The following is a 25,549-nucleotide window of genomic DNA, read 5'->3' as shown; positions in this document are numbered from 1 at the left end:
CAACAAAGTTTGCAGTTACTCAGTATATCAAGTACTTAGGGACTAGTCATAGCATACACATAAAAAAAATAGATGGTTGTATTCCAGAAGGGCGCTTGTGATGCAGCAACGGGGGGTCTCATCTTGGGTATCGAATCTGCTTTCAGTGCTCCTCCAGCTCGAGTCCGTGCTCCTTCATTTGCTCGTAAATGCATCCTTCGAAGGCAAAGGCGGCGTCGCAACTGGAAATGGCAGCAGGATTATAGTCCGGAATTGGGCGTACAGCCTCCGGCGAGCACTACTCACTGATCCTCGGGTGTCTCGATGGCCTCGCACTTGGCCACCACCTCGCCGGGAGCGTCCTCCTTCTCCGCATCGTTCTTGCTCATGACCTTCACCAACTCGATGGCGTGCTCCTTGTTCAGCTTGCCGGACTCATCCATCTGCAATTAGAGACAGAGAAGGTGGTGAGCGGAGCGCACTTCCTGCCGGAGCAGCACTCACGATCTTCAGCTTCTTCATCACGCAGGCGCGCAGGCACTTGGCCTCGTGCCTCTCGGGCATCTCGTGGCTCATCAGCTGCTCCACATCCTCTGTAAGTGATAGATCATGCATGATAGAATGATGATTAAATAAGCCTTTCCTCCTGCGTGCTATGTCTATTTTTTCTAACTCATCCATCACAGGTACGAGTGATATGCTGGCAGCTATATCCCTACTGGATCTTCCCCACTGCTGACCATTGGCCAGTGGCCAACCACTCACCATCGGTGGCTCCAGTCTCAGCCTGGCACTCCTTGGCCATCTCGGCGGCATGGTCCTTGTTGATCTCCTCGTGCGGCTTGGCGGTGGTGGCTCCCAGGCAGAGGAGTCCTACGAGGACCAGGACGGACAGGTGAACCAGATGCGACATTTCGATTTGCGATTGGACTGCGCGAAGTGCGAACTCTGACTTGGATGCGAATGGTCCGTCGAATGGCGACGTCGGCGTTTTATAGGAGCTATTGCCCAAGCCGAGTCCCGTGATTGACTTGGCAGATCGGATCCATCGCCGATCTCCAGCCGCGTCTCAAGCAGCTCCGGCAATTACGCGCAATTATGAACTACATGGGCAGCACATGGCGCTCCACTCCACTCCGCTCCACTCCACTCCGCCGTTCTGGAGGGGATGTGACGGGATCCGGCGGAGATGCCCTCGACTGGGCAACGTGTGAACGAGTGACACCCCGCTGGAACTGCCACTGCCAGATGAGATGGCCCACCGATCTCCACTTACCCGCTTAATTGGTGACTGGCATGAAATCGCTTCAAATGCGGGGGCATATAGAATTGGGAATGGCTATGGAAATGAAAATGCAAAATGCAAAATGCAAAATGCGAAATGCGAAATCCCGCTTGTAATTAAATCGATCAACAGCTCTGGGTGAGATGAGTGATTGTGACTGGCGGGGCCATGGAGCGATTAAATAATTATATGGAACTGGGCGAGCTGTGATGGGAAATTGGCCGTTTAGGCCATAATATACCCTTCATATGTCCGCCTATTTCCCATTTTGCCCGTCAGCTTGCAAACTCTCTGATAATTCGAGTGCCAATGATCGCAATCTGCGTTCCTGGCAGTCTGTTTGTCCATCCATCAAGTGGATATTTCAGCACGCAATCTATATTATGGACTCCAATAGATGGAATTGGATTGTAGCCAGTAGCACTATCGTGTGGGCATGTTGCATGCTAATTTTGTCCAATTCCAATCGGTTTGAGTGCAGCTTACTAGATCATTAAGATCTTTAACAGGTCGGAAGTCTGTGTGATTGAGTATCAAGTATATAGTAAATTATCCATGAATAATAACAAATGGTTTAACTTTAGTTTAATTATCTCTATTATTTTCAAATAGGTTCCCTCGAAAATAGATATACCCTCCAACATCTTGGTAGAACTATCCGCTTTCAACTATCAGATTACAGATCTAAATTGATCCGATGGTCATTGTCTCGAGTGAACTGACACATTGCTCGATGGCGTTGGCGAAGTCACAGATCGTCTTTGGAGCGTGACTTGTGGGGGTGACGCCGAGAATGATGAACTTGGCACTGGAGAAATGCCTGCCATCAGCAAAAATCAAGCGACGAAGCCATGTGCAGACGACTGTGGTGAGGTCATGGGTCACTTTATAAGCCAAGAGTCCGAGCAAGAGCAGAGCCAAAGAGCAAGCAGCCGCCAAGATGAAGCCATCCACTCCAGTCGCAGCCCTTCGCATTCCCCTTATGACGCTCGTGGTCGCTGCCCTGCTGCAGACGCACTGCGTCCGTGGCCAGAACCAGGCCTTCGATCTCACCAAGCTGCTGCCCAAGACCGGTGCGGAGCCCATCTGGACGGTGATCGATCGCAACTTGCCGCAGGTGCAGGAGCTGATCAGCGCGGCCAGGATGGAGTGCATCCAGAAGCTGCAGCTGCCCCGGGACCAGCGCCCGCTGGTGAAGGTGACCAATCCCAGCGAGAAGGAGAAGTGCCTGGTGGAGTGCGTGCTCAAGAAGATTAAATTGGTGAGTAGCCGGACGCGGGGCACAACCAGGACTAAGGAGTACTAATGCTTGTTTTTCGCGCCCAGATGGACAGTGACAACAAGCTTAACGTGGGCCAGGTGGAGAAGCTGACCAGCCTGGTGACCCAGGACAACAAGATGGCCATCGCCGTCAGCTCCAGCATGGCGCAGGCCTGCAGCCGCGGCATCTCCTCCAAGAACAGCTGCGAGGTGGCCCACCTCTTCAACCAGTGCATCAGTCGCCAGCTGGAGCGCAACAACGTGAAGCTGGTCTGGTAGAGGGCATCTCCGCGCCAAGGCCATGGGTACCACCAACTATTACTAAAGATCTTCACTAGAACGTGCATATTTTGGCCATACTCTTTACTGCAATGGTTTCACACATCCTTTAAACCAACAGTTTTTGCTATTGAAGGCAATGTAATTATATTAGATATTACTTATAGTAACCCTACTTTTTCTAGTACTAAAGCAAGTTGTAGTAGCTCATTCGTAACTGATTTTAATAAACATATATATACATATATATAGTAATTCATTTGCACTATTCGATATAATTAAAACGCAATCTTTCGTATTTCGCATAGACTGACGTCCAATTAAGGGATTACGTGTGTTATTCCCACCCGATAAATATTCAGTAATTCGTAGTTCGTTGGTTGGGCGCTTTATTAGTTTAGGAAACCACTCCAGGTTCTCGAGCTTTGGTAATTAAATCGAACTGAATCACTAACAAAAAAAAAAGAGGAGAACATGCAATGGTGGGCCAGTGAGCAGCCCAGTGACCTCATTCCTTGATCTCGGGAATCTTGAAGCCCGAGGAGCGCATCTCGCGGAGCATGCACATGCCGATCCCGTGGGCGGCCTCGCACCTGAAATGATGTGTAATGTTCATATTTGTATTTATGTATCATATCTTTAAAAATATTTCAAAGGCTTTGAAGAGCCCAACCGATTTGGTAGCTTTTCGAACACATTTACTTGGACACTAAAAAAAATATTCCAAAATATTGGAAACTATCTTCTAGAGATCAAAAGCTGTGCACTAAAAAAAACACTAACAGTTCGCACCTCAAAATTCCTCTGGAATTAAACGTGCTTTTTCGAGTTCGGAGTATTTTCGAAAAGCAGAAAGACTGAAAAATTCCTTTTTGAATCGCTTGAACTTTTTGCTTTAGAGTTAATTTACTCCGACTTTGGAAGCTTTCAGTTTCCGATCACCAATTTCGCGATTTCTTGGTCACCGAGACTAGGAATTGGGTAGCAATTCGTTTCGGGCACACTATGGACTATGCTCCTCTGTTGCCCCACCACACTCACTTGTCCTGCTCCGCCTTCATCTTCTCGTTGCAGGACCTGACGATGCGCCGGCCGTCCTCCTCGCGGTCCGGGAACATCATGTTGATCATCTCGAGCGTCTTGTCCTCGCTGTACTGCAGCTGACCCTCGGGCATCAGCTCGAACTGCTCCAGCAAGCAGTGGCGGAAGCACTTGGTCTCGTGCTTGGCGTCCTCCTTGTTCAGCACCATCTCGACGATGTTCTCTGCGGATATGGAGTGTTATGGAATGGCGGGATGGGAGTGGTTGGGTATACGGAGTGACCCATCGGTGCACTTACCCCTCAACGGCTTGGGGGTGCAGCCTTCGCCGAAGGGCTCTATCAGCTCCACCACCTCGTCCACGGTCATGGATACCTCCTCCTCCTCCGCCAGCGACGATCCCATCAGCACGGCGGCGCAGGCCAGTGCTAGCAGCAGGTTTGTCATCTTCAACGACGTCGTCATCCGGTTGCTCTGCATCATTATTGCTCCTCTTGTGAATAGTGGACGGGCAGCAAGCGGCCCGGCAAATTTATACTCGCCGCAATCGTGTCCAGCACATCCGGTACAAGCCAATCGCCTCGGATGTAGATCACCCGGCGATAGCCATGACATTGCTGGGGTGGATCATGCAAGCCCCGCCACAACCACCCATCCACCCATCCATCCATCGCAGCCCAATCAAAATGCACCACAGTTGGCGGGGCCCTTCGGCTAGCTTTTATTGGTCATCTGGACAGGGGATTGGGTTTGGGATTGGGATTTCGGGCAAGAGATATATGTTACATGGATACTATATTTGTTGCGGAATCACCTGTTCCAGATGCCAAAGTGTGACGCATCCAAGGCCTAGGGAAACACGAACACCTTGATGTTGTTCTTCAGGCAGCTGAGCAGGGCGTGGGCGGGATCGCAGTTGGGGGCGTTCTTCAGGCCGACGGTGGAGTCCTTGCACAGGTGGATGCCCTTGCGGTACTCGTCCTTGTAGCTGTCCGGCAGCATGATGTCCATCTGCTTGAGGGTCGGCTCCAGCTGGAACTTTCCCTTCTTGATCTGAGCGGGAGCAGAGCGGAAAGGTTATTACGCTGGGCGAATCGCAGGAGCTGGTGCACCCAATAGAATCTGTGAAATACGTACTGCCTGCATCATCTCCAGGATGCAATTGATGTAGCAGTTGGAGTCCTTGCTATTGGGTATAGCCCCGTTGCGGATGTTGTCGGCCACCTCCACGCTGACCTTGGGATACTTGGGCAGGCAGACGTCGCGCATTAGCTTTCCGGCGGCCCACATCTGCTCCTCCGTCACCTGCAAGTGAACCGAGTATCCATGAGGCAGCCTTTGGCACAGAGAGCTTAAGGACCTACCCCTGCCTCCGACTGGGGCAGTGGTCCCAGGGATATGGCGACGCAGACCAGCAGCAGATGAAACTTCATTTCCGAGACGATGTGGCGGATTCCAGACTCCAGACCCATCGCCGACTCCTTTTATACGCGGTCCCCGGCGACATGCAAATGACTTCATATTGGTTCGATCGAACCCCTAAGAGGGTGCTGGAATTATGGGTTAGCGCCAATCCTGCCCCCAACCGCCCATTTCCATGGGTGGCGAGCGGCGCGCCTGGGGCGGATCGCTGGGTGGTTGGGCTATAATCTCGTCACACTAATTGACAGTGTGGTGTTGGGGCACCGTGCGAGGTGACATGCGAGGCGCGATTCTGGCCGAGATGCGTCGACAATCCCATTGCTGGGCCGCATCTCCCCACTGTTTTCGATCATGCGAATGCAAATAAGACTTCAATCAGAGATCTGCGGAGGCGGTTCCAAAGTTAGAGCTTGAGTCTCAGTTTGAGTTTGAGTTTCTAGTTTTCTGCTTTGAGGCCACGCTAAAATAGTTCGACCTGCTATCAGTATACAGATAATCGGTAATCAAATTATTTACCAACTTAAAAATTATTATTTCAAAACAATTTTTGCATATTTTATTTATTATAACCTAAACATCTAATTAAACAGCTGATTACATTTCTTACCTGAAGCTGTAGATTTTAATATTTTAAGATATGCTCTCAGAAAAAAAGTAGTTTCCCAATTTCTGAATGTTGCTCCCCGGATGGTTACTTTTTTTGTTGGAATCTCAGACAAAAAGGGGTTATTTTTTAAACATATTTATAAATATAATTGCAAAGCAGACATTAAAAATATAACCCTGCCAGCCCTTAAGTAAGTCCATTACACTCACTTTAACCACCTATTACCTTGTAAGCAAATGAGTAGTTCTATTTGATTAGCATTCAAACCAGTTGCAAGTTGGCATTTATTTGGCGAAATATATTTCATTTGTGCATTTAGTACGACTGATGACGTTGAAATAAGTAGTGTTGCGTGTGGCATGAGCACAAATCGCTGATAAAGCTAACTGTAATAAATAATACATGTAAATTATAAAATCACAAAAAGCTTATATTTTCATTAGTATAACTGAAGCTTATTGCTAAATAGGCCAGATTGTTTACACTGCAGTTAGGTGATAAAATACCTTTATAGAAACCCTCAAGCGAACTGGCATTTGTTGTATACGTAATGGTCGAATAACTTGTCTTTTCGTTTATACGGACGGACAGACGTACGGACAGACATGGCCAGAATCCTGGTTGAAAAGGTAGGAATTTCTGCCTTATATTCTACGAGTAACTTTTATAAAAATAGTTTATTTTAAAATATTCCAAAATAAATTGTTAATGGTATTTTATATAGCTGGCCATAAATAAAATCGGACATTTCGAAAGTCCATTTAAGGGTATAGATAACTCCATATTACAATCTCGATAGCATTCGTTTTGCCTCTTGCATATCCCAATTTTCGTCTCATTTCTTAAGCTTCTTAGTGGGTATCCTGTAGTCGATACTAGACTAAAGACTATAGCGTTCTCTACAGTTGGCATACCCGAGACGGCTTTGACGACTGTAAGTGACGTTCCCTTCATTCCGAACGCCTAAAAGTCACAATCCGAGTCCCGGTCCAAAATACAGGTCGAATATCGAATCCAAATTTTAATCTTTTGTTCGCAGCCGCGCCGATCCGGTCCACAACGATCCAAAGATGTCCGAACAGTTCAACTTCAACGACGCCTTCAACAGCCAGACCATGCGTGGTCGCGCCAACGTAAGTGATTCAGTCATCAGCACGGCAGTCTACGAGATGCGCCCAAATCCGCCTCCGAAACCCACAGGTTGCCAAGGCCACCTGGGCCTCGGTGGGCCTCGTCTACGTCCTGGTCAAGATGCACCGCCGCAACTCGAAGCGGCGCGAGGCCAAGCTCTACTGCAAGGGCTGCCAGCAGGCCATGCTCCATGGCTAGGGCGCCGATGCTGCCAAATCATTGTCCCCACTCCTCCGAACCGTCAGCAATCAATATCTCGTTATAATCATCATCCCGTTTGCGGTCCCTGCCACAGTTGAAGGCGTGGGACCGAAACTCCTGTACCTTGTTCAGTCAATAAAAATCGAATCTTGCCACCAATCAGATTTTGTACTCTCTAGTAGGCCGGGCTATAGACTTCGCTCCTGTCATTAGGTTCTCGCTCGGAGCTACAGGCAGAACACACACACCTCTCACCCGGACCCGAAACCAAATCCAAACCGAAACCCAGATCCAGATCCAGTCCTAACGATGGCCGACGGCTTTAAGAAGTACTTCAATGGGACAACCATCAATGGACGCGCCAACGTAAGCACCAAGTTAACTAAACCATCGCTTTGGAGCGGGTAATGTACACAAATGAATGCTCCACATATTTTTTGAAAACTGGTTGAGCATCAGAGATCCTTCTAGATTTGCTTAAACTCAGTCAGTATTCCACTTGCTAGTCGATAGTACAAAGACTCATTCCGCAGGTGGCCAAGGCCACATACGCCACGTTGGCCCTGTTGTTCATCGTGTACAAGCTGCGTCGCGGATCCGGCAAGTCCGGCGAGTTGGCCAGCGGCAAGTGCAGCTGCGAGTCGGACCACGACTCGTCCCTCAATGGCGACGTTGGCGTCTACGGCGTGGATCCCGACTGCTCCGTTTGCCGGGAGCGATCGGAGCGGGCCATGACCGAGTTCGATCGCGAGCAGCAACGCCGGGCGGCGGGCGAGAATGACAATGGCTGTCGCGACGATCCGCCGCCGCCACCACCACCCGCATCGGGGGGATCCGGCTCAGCTCCGCGCCGCAAGTGTCCTTGCGAGGAGCCGCAGCGGCGGGCGGAGGGAGCGGTGAAGCATAGCAGCCACATCAGCAAGGCACGTGGTCAGCAGACCCAGCCGCCATATCAGTACGAACAGTACTCGCAGCCCGAGGCAGAGCAAGTGCGTCCGGCTAGCCAAGTGATGGGTCAGGTGCACGACGCCTTCTACAGGGTGCTGCGTGGAGTCGTGGGAGCTGTGTTGGGCAATGCGGCGGTCAACACCAGCGGCACCGCTTCTGATGCCTCTGCTCAGGCAGCTGCAGTGGAAGTCTCGCGGGATGAGCTGGACGAGGACGAGCGTGACGACGGCCAGGATGATGAGACGCCGTTGAAGCGCCGCACGGCACCGCGCTCCTGCGTGCCCACTGGTAGCCAAGAGAACGCCTCGGGGCAGCCGGAGGAACTGGGACGGGAACAGGCGGGCGCCCAGCCGCAGGCGGAGGAACAGGCGGAGTACAGCGCCTTCAGCGATGGCTTCGCTTCCGGCCTGTACTTCACCAGCGATGAGAAGTAGTTGGCGAGTTGACGAGGTCAGGGCGTAGGCTTCTTTCGATCTGCTAAATTTTTAGTCTAAATAAATAAAAATAACTTTTTTGATCTCGTCTTTTTGCTTAGATAATCCATTACTTGGCGCCCCCGGGCGGATTAATTTCTATTAGTTGTACGATACTCGTAAATTCAAAAGGGGGCGTGTTTGCTTTATAAAGTATTTTATTTAGCTTCCGTTTAGTTCAGATAGAGTTTTCTTTGCGGCATCTAACTTTTAAATAGATCATCATTAGAAACGTATTCAGCCCCTTTCTGTTCTCGGGGTTATCAATACCAATTACATAGCTTATTAACTGTTTTGGGCGGGGTTCGGACTCGAGATGGATGGGAATGGATTGGATTCGATTGGATTGGATTGGGTTGCGTCTAACGTTTAAGCCTTGTGTATAATTATGAGTGGACTTCAACTAACATTTATATTTAAATTTATATGTATATATAATATAATATGGAAATAACTTTAACGTTTTGCTTTTTGGTTTCATTATGCGATCGACCGATTATTTCGCTCTCTCGCCGTCTCTCTCTCTCTCTCTTTCTCTCTCTCTCTCTCTCAATCTCCCTCGCTTGGCGTCTCGCTCGCTCGATTCGTCGTCTTGCTCAGATTCAAGTGCTAATTTAAAATATATGTTTATACGTGTATATATGTGTACGTGTCGCGTGAGTGGGTTTAACTTGAAGGCTTCGTGTGTCCTAGTGGGTGAGGATCGTAAACTGCTGGGAGATTCGCCAGGCTTCCAAGGTCTCCGGTGGATCCTTGATCGATTTGTTCGGTAATGCGGTAACTCGCTACTTTAATTGTTCAGGTCGGGCAGGATGGGTCAGTTGGACAGTGGGCCGGCCGGATGGACAGTGGGTTCGGTTCAACCCTCGTGGCTAGCCACCGACTCCAGGTCGCTGTTGTCCTCGCTGCCGGTGGCCTCGGTGGGTTCGCCCATGGCCACGCGTGCGTACTCGTCCGTGTCAATGCTCTTGCAGAAGTGTATGGCATACTTGAGCTTCTCAAGGAGCACGGCCTGGAAACAAACGGTTTGGCATTAGTCAGATTCCCTGTTTCACGCAATTCGTTGCCATTGTATTTACCTTGCACGAGTAGCGGGGCATCTTGAGCAGAAAGAAGCACGTGTAGCTCTCAGGCAGGAAGTGGTCAGGCGGATTCTTCTCGAGCACTTGCAGCACGAAGTCACGGCCCCGGAAGTCAGCAATGGTACGCGGCAATCGGGTGCGACCCCATACGAACCGCAGGAATAGCGAGCGCTCCTGAAAAAGTCAAGTGTGAAGTTAAAGTGCTGCTCATGAGGACGTATAGTATTGCCATATGGGACCCACCTGATTCGTGAACTCCTCCATCACCTCCCAGAACCAGGTGACCAGCGCAGAGCTCGGATCGAAGCCCTTGTAGGTGGCCACCGACTTCAGCAGACCCAGCGGAATGTCCGGCGAGCCGCAGACCATCGCCTGCAGCTCCGCGGCGGAGAAGAGCGAGAGCAAAGGCACTGGAATCACCTTGGACATGCCGTCCCGAACCGCCTTCACCTGCTCGTCGAACTCGTGCAAACGGAATCCGAGCGCCAGGCGGACATACTCCGCCCGATTCCTGGGCGAGATGTGCGTGTAGCGCGTGGACAGCGGCACCTCGTGGCCACGGGCCGAGGACGTCGAGAAGGGCAGCTCCAGAGCGGTGAACAGCTTCGGGTCGTCGTCCATGTTGCGGATGCAGAGCAGTCCGGCCACGTAGTCGCGGTCCACCTCGGTCAGATCCGTGGGCCGTAGAATCTCGCCCGTCAATTGACGCCATACAGGCTCCGCCAAGCTGAAAAGTCAAAAGAACAGCTTTATCGACTAGCCGAAGAATCGGTTGTTAAGGCATCCCTCAACTCGACACTTACTTGATGCTCAGCGGCGATCCGGTGCGCACGGCGATGCCCATGAGGACGCCAAGGAAGCGGAACATGTTCATCTGGAGCACCGAGGACAAGGTGGGGTCCAGCAGGAAGCAGTCGCGATTGGCGCCCGCCTCGCCGCGTCCGTTGGGGGTGTTGATCAAAAGCGGCACGCTGCCGTTCTGCAGCTCGTCGCACATCTCAGCGATGGACTCGCTGTAGCCACCGCCGCAGTCGTCCACACTCTCGCCCACGAACTTCACCTTCCAAACGCGGTGGGGCAGAGCCAGCGCCTCCTGGGTGAGCAGCGGCAGCTTCTGCACCATCTGGCCAAAGACGCTCTTCATGCCATCGACGCCGGCCAATCCGTTGCACCGACTGCGCGACCGCTTCACCTGGATGCGATTTAGCTCGATGACAGGGCCGTGCTGCTTGTCGCGCACCATCGTCGTTTGGATGACCTTGCGGAAGGCAGCCTCCTTGATGTTGTACACGAGCACATCCTTCAGAGCGCCCAGACTCAAGTCACCGGAGATGGGCAGCATGGCCAGGCACGGGCACACCAGCTCCGAGAAGTGGTGCAGCAGGATAAGGCGAGCGTGCAGTGCCTCCGGCGCCAGGTCGCGCACCAGGTCGTACTCCAGCGGTGGATTGGGCAGCGGGCGCAGGCGCTCGCTCAGCTGCGATGTTGATAGAGCCAGCGTGTGGGCGGATCCACAAGTGACCTTCACAATGTGCTTGCCCTGGAGAGCGGCTACCAGACGCGGCCGCTGAATGGCTGTAACCGTGCCGTCGCCCAGCTGTCCCTCGTCGTTGTCGCCCCAGGTGTACACCTCGCCGGAGTCGCTGCAGGCGACGCAGTGCAGCGAGCCGGTGGCGATGGAAATAATCTTCTTTCCCTGCAGAGCGGCCACCTTCTTGGGCCGGCGGACATGGTCAACGGATCCGTGGCCCAGGCGATGGAAGTCTCCTTTGCCCCACGTGTACACCGCTCCGGATTTGGTCAGTGCCACCGAGAACTGCGAGCCGCACTCCACCTTGACCACTCCCAGTCCGGCCAGACTCTCGATCTTGTACGACAGCTTGCAGCCGTCGCTGCCGCCGCGTCCCAGTTTGCCGTAGTCGCCATCGCCCCAGCTCCACACATTGTCGTCGTCGGTGATGCACAGCGTCTGGGCATCTCCGGAGCCGCAGGCAATGTCGATGGCCCGATAGCCGAGCAGCGCCTCCACCAGCTTGGGTCGCAGCTGGTCCTCGGAGTCGCCGTGTCCCAGTCGCCCGTAGCGCCCCTTGCCCCAAGTGAGCACATGGCCACTGGCCGTGATCGCCGCTGAGTGAGCACTGCCGCAGGCAATGTCCGCCACGCTCATCCCGTTGAGGTGCTCCACCAGCTTGGGACGGTCGTAGCTCATCCGGTTCCCGTGGCCCAGCTTTCCGTCCTCGCCCTCGCCCCAGGCGTACACTTCGCCCTCAGTGGTCAGTGCCAAGCAGTGTTTCCCGCCGGAGTTCACCGCAACCTTCTTGACGAACACGTGCTGCAGGGAGCCCAGCAAAGTGGGAATGGCCCAGCTGTCGCTGCCCCCGACGCCCAGTCGTCCTCCGGATCCGTATCCCGTGGCAAATAGTTTGCCATCGGGCGTCACCGCGAACAGGGATTGCTCTCCGCCAGCCAGCTGAACTGGTCGGAGAAGGCTGAGCGCCTCGCACGGCGTTGGCGTCTTGATACGGCTGCCTTCCAGTCCGCCAAGCTGGCCGCGGTGGTTGTGGCCCCATCCGTAGATGGTGCTGGCTCCACCCCAGCTGAGCGCCCAGTCGTCTGGTCTGCGGTTGAGCCACTGCAGCAGTTGGGCGTCGTGCGGAGCTTGAAACAGCGTGTGATCCTCGTGGAGCAGCGTGCTAGTGGACTCCAACTGATGGGCATGGCAGTGTAGATCCGGCTGCTCGCTGCTGATTCCCGGCGGTGGAGACACATTGCTGACCGTGCTGGACGACAGTGAAGTTGTGGAGTTCAGCATGGACGCTCCGGGCGATTGGCAGCCAGGATTGGCATTGGAGTTCGAGCTCGAACTGGGCAGCATTTCGGCGAACTTCTTGCGCACCTCCAGACAAAACGCGCGCGGCAGCTCCGTGCGCCGGATCAGGGATTGGGCCACTCTAACGGCGATGCAGTATCGCTTGAACCAGGCCCACTTGTGCACGTCGCCAGTCGAGGAGGTGGCACCCGCAACTGCAGCCGACGCCGATGACGAAGTGGCGGGCAGTGTGGCGTCCAGCTGCATATCGCAGGCCAGTGCGGCCAGGGTCTTGAAGTAGTCCGAGTGCATGAGATGGATGCCTCCGCGCACCTGCGGCTCCTCGTACTCGTACTGGCGCAACAGCTCCGGTATCAGCGGCTGCAGCAGCGTGGACAGCGACGGATCCTGTGGTCGAGGAGCTTGCTCCAGCAGCAGTACGGCGTGCAGTTTGCGCAGCGACCAAATCCTCTGGGCGGTGGTTAGGGCGCCCAGTTGTGAGCAAGCTGCCAGTGCGGAGGCCAAGCGGAGCAGCACACTCGGCTGTCGAGGTGCGAGGCGGGAGTCCAGCAGCGACATGACCAGTGCCATCGAGGGTTGTGACAGCACAGCTCGATCCGATCCACTCTCGCCCAGCGTGGCCGCCGGCATGATGGCGTGCACCCAGAAGCGCCAGCCCCATCCGTTCACCGAACTGTCCGAGGAGAATTTCCAGCGCAACTCGTCGCCCGGCACACGGATCTCCGGAGCCCAGTGGGCAAACTCCCGGCCCGAACGCATGGCCAGCACCCGACCAGTGCCGTCCATGATCACCAGCGGATCGTTACGCTTCTCCGTGCTACACTGGCTGTCGAACTCCAGGCGCAGCATCTCCGCACCGGGGATGCGCACCACTCCGGTCACGTTCACGTTGTCCACGTAAGGGTGGCTGCTCTCCTGCATCACTGGCTTGGGCAGCTTACCGAGGCAGTGGCGCGAAGTGCACAGGTCCTCCAGTTCCGTGATGCACGTCTCAAGGAGCATTGCACCCACCGGCGCTGCCCCAGCTCCCAAGGAGATTAGAGTGTCGGCGATGGTCTGCGCCGTGCTTGGTGGTCCACATCGTCCGCAAACTGCCAGCTTTAGCAGCTCCACCAGACTCTTTGCCTCCGGCTCACCCAGCAAGCCGCCGAAGTCGTCTAGGCCGTGGCAGTGGCTAATGTGGGATAGCATCTCCTCCTGCTGCGTCATGGTGGCAGCCATCACGGACATGGCGCTGGCCGACATCCGAGAGTGCTTGTGCTGGGGCAAGGCGCTGCTGGAGAGCGATCCCGACATGGACAGGGATCCAGTTAGGCTCTGGAACGCGCTCAGTGGGCCGGCGGTGAGCGGTGGCAGAGTATTGGCCCCGCCGGCCGACATTCCTCCGGTCATCGCATCAACGGCAGCCTCGGGACTGTGCTCCTGCAGACCGGCATCCGTGGCGTCGGCGGGCGCCTCTCCTCCACCCTGAGCAATCGTTTCCGCCAGCTGCAGCGGTGGCCCCATCATGGGTCCTCCTATGAGTTGGTCCTCCTCGCCTCCGGCTGCTCCCCGCTCCTTGAAGTTCACCTTGCTGTGGCTGGTGAGTGCGGCGACGATGAGCTGGCGGGCCTGCAGGATGCTCATGGCACGCAGTACGTGACCCAGGGCCGCCTGCCGGGCGGCTGGAGTCTCCAGAGCCAGGCTCTCGCTAAGGCTGCTCTGGTTCAAGGGCTTGGCCTCCTGTTTCAGGGTTTGGACAGTCTCCGCTTCGTATATGCCCAGGCTACTCCCGCCCAGGGGATCTCGAGTGCTGCCGAAGGGCACGGGTCCTCGCTTCTCCTCATCCGAGGATGCGTTGGGCAGTCCCCAAGCGATGGAGTGAGAGCTGCCGCACGCAACGCGATTCACAAATACCGCATCCAATCCGATGACCAGAGCCGGTTTCTTGTTCACGAACGTGTTGCCACTGCCCTGCTGTCCGTGGTCGTTGTCGCCCCACGCGTACACCTGGCCAGCATCCGTGACGGCCAGGCAGTGCAGGGCACCAACGGCCACGTGGATGACCCGGCGGCCTCGAAGTCCTCCAATGGGCTGCGGCTTCCGCACGTGCTGATCTCCACCGTGGCCCAGGCGGTAGTAGTCGCCCTTGCCCCAGGTCCACACTTCTCCGGCTCGCGTGAGAGCCAAGCTGAACTGGGCGCCACATTCGATCTGCACCACTCCTATGCCCGAGAGCCGTTCGATCTCGTGAGGGGTGTCGGATCCCTCGCTGCCGCCGCGTCCCAGCTTGCCGAAATCACCGTCGCCCCACGAGAACACGGCTCCGTCCTCCGTGAGGGCAAGTGTTTGTGCATCCCGACTTCCGCAGGCCACTTGAACGACCCTTCTGCCCGCCAACGCCGCCACCAACTTGGGCTTCAGCTGTGTGGCGTTGTCGCCGTGGCCCAAGCGCCCGTACTCACCCAGTCCCCAGGTGTAGAGCTCACCCTGGCTGCTGATGGCCGCCGAGTGCGAGGAGCCACAGGCCACGTCGCGGATCTTCTTGGCTCGCAGCGCCTCCACCAGCCGTGGCTTGTCCAACGTTGTCCGGTTGCCGTGGCCGAGCTTGCCATCTTCGCCCTCGCCCCAGGAGAACACCTTTCCATCCAGCGTGAGGGCGAGCGCGTGCTTGCCACCGGAGTGCACGGCCACCTTCTTGACCACATACTGATGCAGCACGGGCAGCTGGTGCGGCAGTGGCACATTGTGGGTCACCCCGAGGCCGAGGCGACCGTTCGTTCCCTCGCCGCAGGCGTAAACCTTTCCGTCCTGGCTCACGATGAACAGGCTCTTGGATCCGCCTGCTATGTGAATGGGACGCAGGCGACTGATGGTCTGCGAGAAGGTGGGCACCTTCACCTTCGAGCCCTTAAGCCCGCCCAGCTGCTCTTTGTCGTTGAGGCCCCACACCATTACGGTGCACGGCAGATCCTGCTCGGGCGCCGCTCCAGCTTCCTCGTGGGCTGTGCTTACTACTCCGGCTGCTGCTGCCGATCCAGGTCCCACTCCGGCGCTGTACTCGCTGGCCAGGAACTGTGCGTTAGCCAGGATGTGCTGCAGATCCGGTTGCTGGCGGCGACCAACGAACTTGATTCCGTGAATCTTGCACTGGATGCCGTTGTTCTGGCACTGCTTCACCACCACCTCCACCCAAGGGTAATATGTGGGCACCTGCTGCATGAGCAGCACGCGGCTAGCACCCGCCGGCACGGGGATCCATGTGTACTCCTTCAGGCTGTCGACGCACTCGCCCACGCGTATCTCCAGCAGCGAGGGCATGTGCGAGTGATCTTCGGGACTGACCTTCAGGGTCAGGCTGTGGACCAGGATGCGGTCGTGCAGCTCTAGGCGGATCCAATGGCGGCAGGGTCCGCTGGAACAGCTCTGCCACGGCTGGTTGCTGCCGTTGAGCAGATGTTTGGCAGCTGCCTCATTGGAGCTTACGGTCAACGAACGAATGCATCTGGACCAATCCTCGATGAGATCGCTGGGCACCACCTGGCTGCAGGAGTCCCCTAGAGGAGGGAGCGTGGCGACGGTGGGCAGCGATGCCACCAGTTCCACTTCGTTGATGTGACCCTGCCAGGCGGGCAGGTCCGGAAAGTCCACAGTGAGTTGTTTGCTGCGCACGGAGCTCACCACTCCAATGGCCGCCGATCCCTGGCTTCGGCCCAGGCGCAGCTGGCACAGCATTCCGTAGCGGAGCGAGGAGGTGCGCAGCCTTACCCGTGCACCCACTGCGATGGGCGGAGGGCGTGGCTGGTGCTGCGTCTGAGCCGCCTCCACCAGCTCTATGTGCACGAAACACACCCAGTAGGTGGTGCCGTGATTGCGCCAGTCGACTTGAACGTTGAGATCGTGCAGCCCTTCGGTGTCCACGATGAGCACGGTGCCCATATCGCCTTGTTTGATCTCCTCAAAGTCCCGACAGCAGCGCACCGTCATTCCCGGGCGAACTAGTCCCCGTACATACAGGGCGTAGAGGTCAGCAGTCTGGAAGTCCTTCCGAGACTCAAACTTCACCGGTGGTGTGGCGCCACTGGCGGACACCGGCTGGCCCTCTACAGTGTCCGATGAGGAAGAGGACGAGGTTGTCGAGTTCGAACTGGGACACTCGTTGTCCGAATCCGCCTCTGGATCGTGAGCCGAGGCTGAAGAGGCCAGTGGCAGCGGGTCCTCTTCGATGGTGTTAGCACACACATCCGGGTGCTCCAGGATCCACTGCACTATCTGTTCGGGGGTAGGCATGATCTCCGCTTGCAGCGACAGTTGCTTGAGGGCTAGTTCCACCGTGCGACGAGTGAAGCCCATCTCCATTATCTGTCCAATTAGCTGGGCATCGGTGGCCGCCGCCGGCCACTTGGATTTCTGTTCCACTTGCTCCGCAGGCTTCTGCTCCTTCCTTGCCACATTGTAGACAGGCACTCCGTGCACCATTGTCGGCTGAGGTGGCGAAGAAGGTGCTTGACCATTGGAAGGGACACCACCACCCTCGCTTAGTTCCTGGTGAGCCTGGGTGGCCAGAGATTGGATGCAGTTGAGGGCGGCTGTGGCCAGATCCATGTAACTGTAGCAGGCCTTTACTGGGGACGCCTGGGTCGCTCGCAAAAGGATGCACTGTATCAAGAGCTGAGACTCCTGGCCACTTCCTGTGGACAACTGCTGGTCCTGCTCCCCGGCCTGCTGCGACTCCGCATCGCTTCGGTCCGGCTCATCGGCACTTGCGTATATGCTACCTGGTGCACGTTGCTTGAGGATGCGACGCAAAGCGACTTGGTGGCGATACAACACGCCGTTTGTGTGCAGTACCGCCATCTGAAGTTGCTGCGCCCGGAGCAGGGCTAAGTCCAGACGACCATCGGCGCTGCTGGGCAGCTCCCGGAGTTCCGGTGCTGGTCCGTACAGTAGCACTGTCCAAGCATTAAGCAACATCTCGTTCATAGGCAGACGGCTCAAGCTGAATACGGTGTGATCCAGGTGGGGCATCACCGTCGGCAGCTGCACCTTCACGAATCCCACGCCAGATCCCACGCCTCCAGGCGCAAGGAGACAGCGGCCCTTGGGCGTAAAGCTGGCGATCACCATGTGGCTGCCTTCGTGGAAACAATGGAGACCGACGCGCGGACGCAGGTCGTGTCCACCCATGGCTCCGAGTACACCTAGCACAAAGACCTGTTCACTGTCCAGTGTCGTGGAGTGCGGCGACTGCTCGGCCAGCAGCTCGGCGGCTACGCAAAGCTTCTGCGCCAGGAAGGAATTGATGACCGGGTTCCAGGAGGGCAGCGTGTGCAGCCGGCGAAGCAGAGCGACGAGCTCCTCGGCCACGCTGCCCGAATGCGATGCGGTGAGCAGGACGCGCGCCTTGCCCTCGGCCGTGGGCAGCAGACTGGCATCGCCCGGACAATGTAGCGCGATGCGTCCCAGGGTGGCAAACAACTGGTGCACCAAGGCGGGCATCCGGGGCTCCTCCTCAGCGCCCCACTGCGCCAGAATGAACTGCAGCAGGCGCAGGCAGTGGAGCTGCCTGTACACGCCCGCCTCGTTTCCCGCCGGCTGCTCCAGCAGCGACAGGTAGTGGCTCAACCATCCCGGCGTGCTGAGCTCCAGGCAAAGCCGTGGGCAATCACCTAAAAGACGCACATTATTTGTTCCACTTAATCGATGCTGGTTTTACTAGCACAAATAACACCTACCAGATATGGCTCGAATGAAGCCCAGGTTGAGCCATCCCAATGAATAGGAGATGTTTGACATCGTTGGTTTGGGGTAGATGATGGTCCGGAACATGCTGGTCATGCCACGCAGGGCGTGCTTATCCAGCTGAGCCCCGTGCAGTCCAGTTCCCACCGCCAGAATCTGAAGGAGCTTGGCGGCGCAGTGGCGCAGCAACTTCGATGGGTGCGAATCGCTGGTGGGCGACGCTTCGCTTCCAGACACATCCTCTCGCTCAGGTTCCGTGGGTGAGGCAACGTTGAGCGCACTGTCGGCCAGCTGGAGGTCGTACTGACCCTCCTTACCCATGCGATACGAGTTGGTGGCTCCGGTGTACCACTCCACGCGCACCCACCTGGTCAAGAAGGGCAATTAGTTGCGATATCAGGAAATGGAATCAGTGCCAGAACTTACCCGTCCTCGCCCACCTCACTAATGATGCGACCCTCTCCCGGCGGATTGCCATCCTGGTCACCCCACTTCCAGTCCGCTCCCCTCACAATTCTGGTGCCGATCTTCATCAGCTTTGCCAGATCGGGACCGCTGAGCTGCGCCTTGCTGGACTTTTGCTTAAGCACGCTGTCCTCGTAAAGGATACTCAGTTCTCCGTGCACCTGGCCGCCGGTCGCGCCCTCGCCGCCCGTCTGCGCCAGCAATCCAAGCACGGTGCCCAGGAGGCCGGAGTTAATGAGGAGGCCTAGCTCGTTGGGGCCCAGCTCCTTGGCCAGCAGCCCGAACACGCTCAGCAGAAAGCGGGCCCGCGGCAGGCGCTTCAGCAGCACATAGGTGCCCAGATTGGTGCTGTCCTTGCCACGGGCGTGGCCCTGTTGCTCTTGGTTAACCAGACGACGGAGCTCGCGCACCGCCCAGTCAAGGACGCGAGATTGTGCCAGCAGTAGCCTGGCTTTCTGGTAGGCACTTATCATGTTCAGCTGACCGAGAACGTGCAAGGAGCTTCCGGATCCTGCGGATCCTCCGCCGGACGATGTGGATTTCAAGTGCAGCCCGAGAAAACCGTTCAGGAGACTGTACTGTGCCGCATCCAGCAAGCCGTGCAGCTCAAGCAGTTGCTGGACGATCTGGAGCCCGGCCAGCCTCAGTTGGTATCGCTGCATCTGGCAGTACATGGCCCGTCGTGCCGTCTCCACGTCGCAGCTGTCCTGCAGGGCGAAGTCCACAATGTCCTGCATGAGTGCCGGGTCCAGCTCTCCCTCGCCGTGGATCTGGCGTTCATTCAGTCGTCTTAACAGTGTTTCCTCTTCTTCCTGCTCCTCTAGCTCCTGCTTGGGCATGGCCTGTGGTTTTTTCTCCTGCTCCTGCTGAATGGAGGCATTGAGCAGATCCTCCGGTTTGGCCGGTTGCCGCGAGGAGCGCAGCTCTTGAAGCAGACGGCGCACAAGCATCCGGAAGCGCGGCGGGCGCTGCAGAATGGGCAGACGACGTAATCCACGCTGCTGGGGACTAATCGCTGGTCGCACCTCGTAGAGCAAGAAGCGCAGGCGCTCGAGAACGGGGGCACACACCTCTTTGTAACTCCGGTTCAGTTGCTGCCGTGTGCGAACCACCGACCACTTGGCCTGGTGCACAAGCCTAATGATTTCGCCGAGCTGTCGTGGCGGCGGCGACTCTGTCTCCAATGCGTTCAGCACCAGGCCGCCGAGGTACTGGTGCCGGATGAGCACGGCGCTTAGCAGGCGCTCTAGCTCCTGGACGGGATGTTCCGTGGCGAACTCCTGGTGCCACATCAAGTTGTGCGCCTTACAGTACCGCTCGGTGAGCGCCAGCCAAGCAGCCACAGGCGGTTCCGCAATGCGCGCCTCTGCTAGGCCGCTGATGAAAGCATCTGCCCGCTGCTGCAACTGGGATTTGCCCCGACCCGGAGCCAGCTGCTGCTGCATGGGCAATGGAGGCGGCAGTTCCGTGGGCGTGTTACCAGCTGTGCTGTGACAACTGTGGCTGCTGCGCGCCTCGCCCTTCTCCTCGTCGAAGGGATTGCTCGGCTGGAGGAGCTGTAGTCCACCGCTCAGCAGGTTTGACTTGTCCAACTGACGGCACTGCAGTTCCGCCGGCTGTAGAGCCGGTCCGCTGCACATCAGATTGGCCACCAGGCCGAGCAGCTGCGCCAAAGCGCACTCCGAGCTAAAGTGAGTCAGCCGACTGGGTCCAGGCGCCGATGACTGAATCGGATAGAAACACTCGGTTGGTTGAGGAATATCAAACATAGATTCAAATCTCACCTTCTCCTCAGTGCTGGCCTGAACCATGTACTTGCCCAGCTTGTGGTGCTCCAGGATGTGCTCCATGGCGCTCCTGTGCACCTGACTGCTCATCTCGGCCGTAAGATCCTTGCCCAATCCCGAGTCCAAAATGCTTCGTAGTGTTTCCGACTCGCAGCTACAAGTGGTTATTGAAGCTTAGAAATAAGCTGAAGATAGCTCTGCAAGTTGACTTACTTGTACCCGCTTAGATCGCAGACGTAGCCGGCCACAATGATGCAACGACTTCCATCGAGCAGTAGATTTTCCATGTCCGCACGGCGCACATAGTGCGTCTCGGGATCAGCCGGCGGAGGACCGCCCTTGGGGCCCCCTCGACAAATGATGCCCGGCCAGCCCATGTCGTCGCCGTCCCGCAGTTCTCCCTCGCCAAGCGCTCGATTGAGTCTGTCTAGGACGCGGAGCAGGGGCAGGAAGAGGCGGGCCCAACGCAGGCCACCCAGGCACTGGGGACGATCGCGCTTGAGGAGCACCAGACCCACCAGCAACTCGTTCAGCAAAGCGTCCGAAATGTCCGCCTGGAGGACGCGGCCCAGATGGCCAACCATCTGACCAAAGGAATGTTCACCCGGCTCCCGACATTGCAACGCCAATTCGTGGGCCTTTTGTAATGTGGCAACGCAGGCGGGGATTAGCGCATGCATGTATTGCAACAGCAGCGCCTCGGCGCCAGTTGTTTCCTCCTCGGGCTGCGCCTGGTGGATGTGGGACAGCAGCAAGCGCTGGAAGCGGTGGAGTAGGCTCAAGCTGGGACTGGTGCTCGGCTCCTGGTGCTGCTGCTCGCGCTCCTCCTCCTCTTTTTCCTGCTGCTTGCCCAGCGTGGGAGACAGTCGGGTTTGGGACAGCGCGGCGTTGTTGCTCAGCAGTCGCGTGATCAGCTGCAGCAATGGCAAGTGGACTCCGTCGCCGCAGTCCGCGGAGCAGGAGCTGCTCTCCAGACGGATTGCGTGTTGCAGCGCCGACTCTAAGCCGCCCTCGGCCATCAGGGAGCTGACTAGGAGGTCCGTCATGAAGCGGTGACCAGCGGAGGACGCCTGTCCGGGTTCCGAGGGCAGCAGCGAAGTGAGTGTCTGGGCACGCTCCGCTGCTGTGGGCAGCAGAACACTCCATCCGTCCTAAAGTAACAGATCAAGGAAAGGTATTAGTACGAAGCACATAGGATGTGCCCCACATATATACCTGCAGTGCCTGTTGTGCGGCCACTTGGATTGTGCGTAGCACTTGGCTGCCGCCGGCCAACCCGAGGATTCGTGTCTTGAGGCTGCAGAGAAGGCGACTGCCGCTGGCCAGGCCCACCTGGCGCGGCTCTACCCCGTTGGCGATGAGGGCGAGCAGCTGCAGGCGGAACAGATTCAGGCAGGCCACGGCGATGCACTCGCTCTCCTGGTTCGGAGTCTGCCGGTTGTCCTGGCTGCTGCACATGCTCAGCAGTTGGTCTAGCAGACGGAACGTCGGTTCGCCCAAGTCAACGACGAAGGGGGCGCGCCGCGGTACACCCTGGTGGGAGCTCTGGGTCCACACAAGACTCTGGGCACTGGTGCAGGCGATTCCGCTGGCCGGGAACGTCGGCAATGACACGAGTATGGGCGTTCGCAACAGAGGCTCGCTGGACACGGAGGCTGGACAGATTTGTTGGCTGTCGTTGCGGCCCCATCCGAATACCTCCCCGCTGCTAGAGAGCGCCAGACAATGTGCCACGCTCACGGCCACGTCCACAATGCGTTTGTGCTGTAGGAAAAACCAGAGGTTAGGATACGATGGCAGGATAACTGGGTACCTGGCGATAACTCACCTGCAAGCTGCTAACCAGACGCGGAACACTGCACCCCTGGACACTGCGCTCCACCAACTGGTGGCCCAAACAGGTGGCCTTGCCCCACGTATACAGCTGACCCTCGCTGCTCAGGGCCACCGAGAACTGGGAGCCCGCAAAGACGCGCTGCACCCGGGGAAGCGATTCCACAAGGATCGGCTGCAGGCTGCCGTTGCAGTTGCCATTGCCCAGCTTGCCGTAGTCACCGTCGCCCCAGGCAAACACCAGTCCCTCGGATGTGAGGGCCAGCGAGTGGGCGTCGCCGCTGCCCAGGGCCACGTCTACCACCATGTGGTCGGAGAGGGCCACCACAAGGGTGGGCAGACTGCGATCGTCGCTGTTCCCGTGGCCCAGTCGAGCATACGTGCCGCGTCCCCAGGTCAGCAGGTTTCCGCCGCAGGTGATGGCTGCGCTGTAGGAGCAGCCGCAGTAGACCGACTGTACACAGTGCTGCTCCAGGGCAGCGATCTTGGTGGGAACGGCTCGGGCGTGGGTGTCCCCATGGCCCAGGCGGTGATCTTCGCCGGTGCCCCAGGAGTAGGCGTTGTCTGCAACGAATTTGAAGAACGGCGTTAGGTTTATAATTCAGTTAATTCAATGTTAGAAACACACAGGAAACCTTCACCTGCGCAGAAAAGCGTGCTACACTTTTCGCTAAACCAAAAACACTTCAAATTCACTTACGGTTGCTGTCAATGGCCAGAAAGTGGCGACCTTCACAGTGGCCGGCGATGCTGATGAACACCTCGTGGGCGACCTCCTCCATGGGTAGCGGTTCCGCTTCCGGTTTGCCCAAGCGCCAGGTGTACAGCTTACCCTCCTGGCTAAGGATAAGCATCTGTGTCTCGCAGCAGGCCACCTGCTTGATCTGGAAGCGGCAGCTGAGCGTGGGCACGGCCGTGTATTCTCCACTCCAGCTGAGCGTCGGCTCAGCGCTGAATCCCTGCTGATCCTTGGAGAGCGATGGCCAGCCCAAGGCGTAGATCCGCTGCTGAGGTGCCGAACTGGATGATGCGGCGGTCGCTTGTCCCCCGCGGAGCAGGCAGCGCGGCATCAGCGGCTGCACCATGCGGTCCAGGTGAGAAATGATGACGACGGCGGCGCGACGAAGATCCACAATGGCCGCACTGCTCTTGGGCAGCGAGAGAAAACGAAGAAAGGTCTCCGTGGCACTGGCCACTGGAGCAGGCTCTCCTCCGGCGATTCCAGCTCCCTTGGCCGTGGCTCCAATCTTCTGGTAGCGCAGCAGGATGCGCTGCAGCGGGGCGCCCGTCTTGCGTGGCATGTCCCGATTGTCGTTGCCCGCACGGTCCTTCTCCCAGAGCAACAGCAGCAGGACGACGCACTCGAGCGTGGCGGCCAGGGTGCCCTTCTGCACGCCCAGCTCCAGCAGCAGGCACAGCGCCGTGTGGCGGTCGTTTAGTGGTGCGGTACAGCGACCGCCCATCGGATCACCAAGCGCCACCAGACGCAGGAACTTGATGGAGCGCTCCATGACCTCCAGCCAGAGCGAGGAGACGACGGCTGCCTCGAAGAGCGTGGCCTCAGGCAGTTCCTGCAGAGAAGCCAGCGCCTCGCTCAGCAGCTCGCTGCACATTTCCGTGTCCTCACCTGAGCGCCAGGCGCGTCGCAGGAAGGCGAAGCTGAAGTTCAGGGCGGCGCGGGTGGCTACGCGTGCCAGGCCCAGTGCTCCATGCTCCGGCTGCTCAGCCGGCTGGGACTCCACTGCAGCACTGGTAGTGGTGGCAGCAATGGTGGTGTTGGCGGTGGTGACACTGACCACCGCCTGTGCGCTTGTCGTGGGCTGGCGCTCCCGTTCCCTCTCCCTTTTCAGGGCCACAAAGTAGCGCTCGTAGACGAATAGTTGCTGGCGAAGATGCTGTGCAGAGAGGCAGTTGCCGGCTGCGCGCAGAGCCAACTCCTGCAGCTCCGAGATCATGGAACGCTGGCAATCCAGGCGCGCCTGCTGCGACGGTGGCTGGCTCCAGAGCCAGCCGCTAAGGACCATGTCGGTGGCCTGGCTGAGATGGGCTGCTTGCTGGGCGGCGGCTTGGGTGGTGAGCTTTTTGATGGCCGTGTCCGAGTCCAGAGGCCGGCAGCCGTCGCAGTTGCAGGCGGAGAGCGGGCCGCAGTACTCCGGCTGGCAGCAGGAGCACTTGAGCTGCTGAGCACCGCAGTAGTGCTTACCATCGTCGCCCAGGTAGGACAGCTGGCCGCGGGCATTGAGGAGCGGCGCGGTGGGCGAGGAGACCAGCTCGCAGTCCTGGATCAGATGGTTCCACAGTACGGCGCCGTCGGCGGCGTTGCGCAGGGAGGCGATGAGATCGGCGCGCAGCCACTTGGCGTCCAGAAAGGGTAGCGGGCGCAGGTAGAGATCGGGCGAATGGCTGGGCGGTGCTGCTGATCCGGAACCTGATCCAGATCCAGATCCTGCTGCGGAGCCTGCTCCTGTCGCTGCAACACTGGCACCTCCTCCTCCTCCTCCTCCTCCTACTCCCGAGGAGACTGGTGGTGCAGCAGCGGGCTGGCTAGGGCCAGCACCCTGGCCACTGGATCCGGCTCCTCCGCTCGCCTGGCGGTTGAACATGTTATTGTCTCGGCGTTGTCTTCTCTAGTGCTCCACCGCCGAACTCAGCCTAGAAACGAACACGACCACAACCACAACAACGGCAATGGCATGGCACATTTTCCCCTGCAAGGGGGGTGAGGTGGTGGGTTGGGCGCGGGTGGGGGCGGGTCAATGTCGTCACTGGCACACACACTACACACACGCACACGCGCGCACGCACACACACAACTGCACTCGGGAGTCCAGGATCAGGATAATCCGTTGTTATCCTTGTCCGCACTGCTCATTTCGTTGCTCCGCTCGGAGTTATGACATTCGGACTTTTCCACCCGCACTCGCACTCTCCGATATCCGCACTTGCTGCTTTTGAATGGCTATTGGACGTGCCAGTTGCCAGTACAATGGGAATTGAAATCAAGGAATTATTTTAAAATGAAATAAAATTGTTTGATGGCAATCGATATCAGGGGGAGGTGCAAACTGTCAGAGCCATCAAGTAATCGATATCAGGCTCTGATGTGCAATCGATATGATTTGCCTGGCGATAGTTTTCGTTGTTTTTCAGTCGCGGGTTTGAGTCACGGATTGAGACTCAGTACAGTGGATACTGGCTGTTAGAAA

The 25,549-nt window shown here is 57.2% G+C and overlaps 7 protein-coding genes across 7 annotated transcripts; 3 read left to right on the top strand and 4 right to left on the bottom strand.

Annotated features, from left to right (window-relative positions):
• Positions 1 to 8: 8 nt before the first annotated feature.
• LOC122623084 (general odorant-binding protein 19d) lies at positions 9 to 953 on the bottom strand. The gene is made up of 4 exons (XM_043802012.1): positions 745 to 953; positions 484 to 572; positions 286 to 422; positions 9 to 221 (listed from the first exon to the last, which is right to left on the bottom strand). Exons 1-4 carry the CDS (start codon positions 890 to 892, stop codon positions 143 to 145), a joined length of 453 nt encoding a protein of 150 aa, XP_043657947.1. The 5' UTR covers positions 893 to 953; the 3' UTR covers positions 9 to 142.
• A 1,216-nt stretch (positions 954 to 2,169) lies between these two features.
• On the top strand, positions 2,170 to 3,101 carry LOC122624404. The gene is made up of 2 exons (XM_043803926.1): positions 2,170 to 2,525; positions 2,591 to 3,101. Exons 1-2 carry the CDS (start codon positions 2,205 to 2,207, stop codon positions 2,801 to 2,803), a joined length of 534 nt encoding a protein of 177 aa, XP_043659861.1. The 5' UTR covers positions 2,170 to 2,204; the 3' UTR covers positions 2,804 to 3,101.
• A 74-nt stretch (positions 3,102 to 3,175) lies between these two features.
• LOC122624391 lies at positions 3,176 to 4,332 on the bottom strand. The gene is made up of 3 exons (XM_043803905.1): positions 4,143 to 4,332; positions 3,845 to 4,067; positions 3,176 to 3,396 (listed from the first exon to the last, which is right to left on the bottom strand). Exons 1-3 carry the CDS (start codon positions 4,324 to 4,326, stop codon positions 3,312 to 3,314), a joined length of 492 nt encoding a protein of 163 aa, XP_043659840.1. The 5' UTR covers positions 4,327 to 4,332; the 3' UTR covers positions 3,176 to 3,311.
• A 360-nt stretch (positions 4,333 to 4,692) lies between these two features.
• On the bottom strand, positions 4,693 to 5,315 carry LOC122623354 (general odorant-binding protein 19a). Its single transcript, XM_043802463.1, has 3 exons — positions 5,208 to 5,315; positions 4,981 to 5,148; positions 4,693 to 4,896 (listed from the first exon to the last, which is right to left on the bottom strand). The coding sequence occupies exons 1-3, from the start codon at positions 5,313 to 5,315 to the stop codon at positions 4,693 to 4,695; spliced, it is 480 nt and encodes a 159-aa protein (XP_043658398.1).
• A 1,487-nt stretch (positions 5,316 to 6,802) lies between these two features.
• LOC122624348 (putative 60S ribosomal protein L33) lies at positions 6,803 to 7,354 on the top strand. The gene is made up of 2 exons (XM_043803853.1): positions 6,803 to 7,005; positions 7,073 to 7,354. Exons 1-2 carry the CDS (start codon positions 6,943 to 6,945, stop codon positions 7,199 to 7,201), a joined length of 192 nt encoding a protein of 63 aa, XP_043659788.1. The 5' UTR covers positions 6,803 to 6,942; the 3' UTR covers positions 7,202 to 7,354.
• A 55-nt stretch (positions 7,355 to 7,409) lies between these two features.
• Positions 7,410 to 8,675, top strand: LOC122624347. Its single transcript, XM_043803852.1, has 2 exons — positions 7,410 to 7,570; positions 7,738 to 8,675. Exons 1-2 carry the CDS (start codon positions 7,514 to 7,516, stop codon positions 8,584 to 8,586), a joined length of 906 nt encoding a protein of 301 aa, XP_043659787.1. The 5' UTR covers positions 7,410 to 7,513; the 3' UTR covers positions 8,587 to 8,675.
• A 122-nt stretch (positions 8,676 to 8,797) lies between these two features.
• Positions 8,798 to 25,394, bottom strand: LOC122624968 (probable E3 ubiquitin-protein ligase HERC2). The gene is made up of 11 exons (XM_043804776.1): positions 23,044 to 25,394; positions 22,339 to 22,907; positions 21,726 to 22,274; positions 20,724 to 21,661; positions 20,508 to 20,664; positions 18,685 to 20,447; positions 18,252 to 18,625; positions 10,511 to 18,185; positions 9,951 to 10,434; positions 9,705 to 9,881; positions 8,798 to 9,637 (listed from the first exon to the last, which is right to left on the bottom strand). The coding sequence occupies exons 1-11, from the start codon at positions 24,944 to 24,946 to the stop codon at positions 9,485 to 9,487; spliced, it is 14,742 nt and encodes a 4,913-aa protein (XP_043660711.1). The 5' UTR covers positions 24,947 to 25,394; the 3' UTR covers positions 8,798 to 9,484.
• Between the last annotated feature and the right edge of the window lie 155 nt (positions 25,395 to 25,549).

This window comes from Drosophila teissieri, chromosome X, assembly GCF_016746235.2.
Source record: "Drosophila teissieri strain GT53w chromosome X, Prin_Dtei_1.1, whole genome shotgun sequence".
NCBI classification, from domain to species: domain Eukaryota; kingdom Metazoa; phylum Arthropoda; class Insecta; order Diptera; family Drosophilidae; genus Drosophila; species Drosophila teissieri.
The sequence above is the reverse complement of the archived record's forward strand: the minus strand, read 5'-3'. Positions and strand labels throughout refer to the sequence as shown.

What these genes read in the sequence shown, in the direction of transcription:
- LOC122623084 (XM_043802012.1), bottom strand. Translation starts at nt 892, where the DNA reads ATGTCGCATCTGGTTCACCTGTCCGTCCTGGTCCTCGTAGGACTCCTC. An exon ending in TGATGAAGAAGCTGAAGATC is followed by an intron (nt 423 to 483) that starts GTGAGTGCTGCT and finishes CTCTAATTGCAG; the next exon opens with ATGGATGAGTCCGGCAAGCT. An exon ending in ATCGAGACACCCGAGGATCA is followed by an intron (nt 222 to 285) that starts GTGAGTAGTGCT and finishes TGCCATTTCCAG; the next exon opens with TTGCGACGCCGCCTTTGCCT.
- LOC122624404 (XM_043803926.1), top strand. Translation starts at nt 2,205, where the DNA reads ATGAAGCCATCCACTCCAGTCGCAGCCCTTCGCATTCCCCTTATGACG. An exon ending in TGCTCAAGAAGATTAAATTG is followed by an intron (nt 2,526 to 2,590) that starts GTGAGTAGCCGG and finishes TTTCGCGCCCAG; the next exon opens with ATGGACAGTGACAACAAGCT.
- LOC122624391 (XM_043803905.1), bottom strand. Translation starts at nt 4,326, where the DNA reads ATGATGCAGAGCAACCGGATGACGACGTCGTTGAAGATGACAAACCTG. An exon ending in CACCCCCAAGCCGTTGAGGG is followed by an intron (nt 4,068 to 4,142) that starts GTAAGTGCACCG and finishes CCATATCCGCAG; the next exon opens with AGAACATCGTCGAGATGGTG. An exon ending in ATGAAGGCGGAGCAGGACAA is followed by an intron (nt 3,397 to 3,844) that starts GTGAGTGTGGTG and finishes ACATCATTTCAG; the next exon opens with GTGCGAGGCCGCCCACGGGA.
- LOC122623354 (XM_043802463.1), bottom strand. Translation starts at nt 5,315, where the DNA reads ATGGGTCTGGAGTCTGGAATCCGCCACATCGTCTCGGAAATGAAGTTT. An exon ending in TGCCCCAGTCGGAGGCAGGG is followed by an intron (nt 5,149 to 5,207) that starts GTAGGTCCTTAA and finishes GTTCACTTGCAG; the next exon opens with GTGACGGAGGAGCAGATGTG. An exon ending in TCCTGGAGATGATGCAGGCA is followed by an intron (nt 4,897 to 4,980) that starts GTACGTATTTCA and finishes GCTCCCGCTCAG; the next exon opens with ATCAAGAAGGGAAAGTTCCA.
- LOC122624348 (XM_043803853.1), top strand. Translation starts at nt 6,943, where the DNA reads ATGTCCGAACAGTTCAACTTCAACGACGCCTTCAACAGCCAGACCATG. An exon ending in CCATGCGTGGTCGCGCCAAC is followed by an intron (nt 7,006 to 7,072) that starts GTAAGTGATTCA and finishes CGAAACCCACAG; the next exon opens with GTTGCCAAGGCCACCTGGGC.
- LOC122624347 (XM_043803852.1), top strand. Translation starts at nt 7,514, where the DNA reads ATGGCCGACGGCTTTAAGAAGTACTTCAATGGGACAACCATCAATGGA. An exon ending in CCATCAATGGACGCGCCAAC is followed by an intron (nt 7,571 to 7,737) that starts GTAAGCACCAAG and finishes CTCATTCCGCAG; the next exon opens with GTGGCCAAGGCCACATACGC.
- LOC122624968 (XM_043804776.1), bottom strand. Translation starts at nt 24,946, where the DNA reads ATGTTCAACCGCCAGGCGAGCGGAGGAGCCGGATCCAGTGGCCAGGGT. An exon ending in TCTGGCCATTGACAGCAACC is followed by an intron (nt 22,908 to 23,043) that starts GTAAGTGAATTT and finishes AATTCGTTGCAG; the next exon opens with ACAACGCCTACTCCTGGGGC. An exon ending in TGCGATCTAAGCGGGTACAA is followed by an intron (nt 20,665 to 20,723) that starts GTAAGTCAACTT and finishes AACCACTTGTAG; the next exon opens with CTGCGAGTCGGAAACACTAC.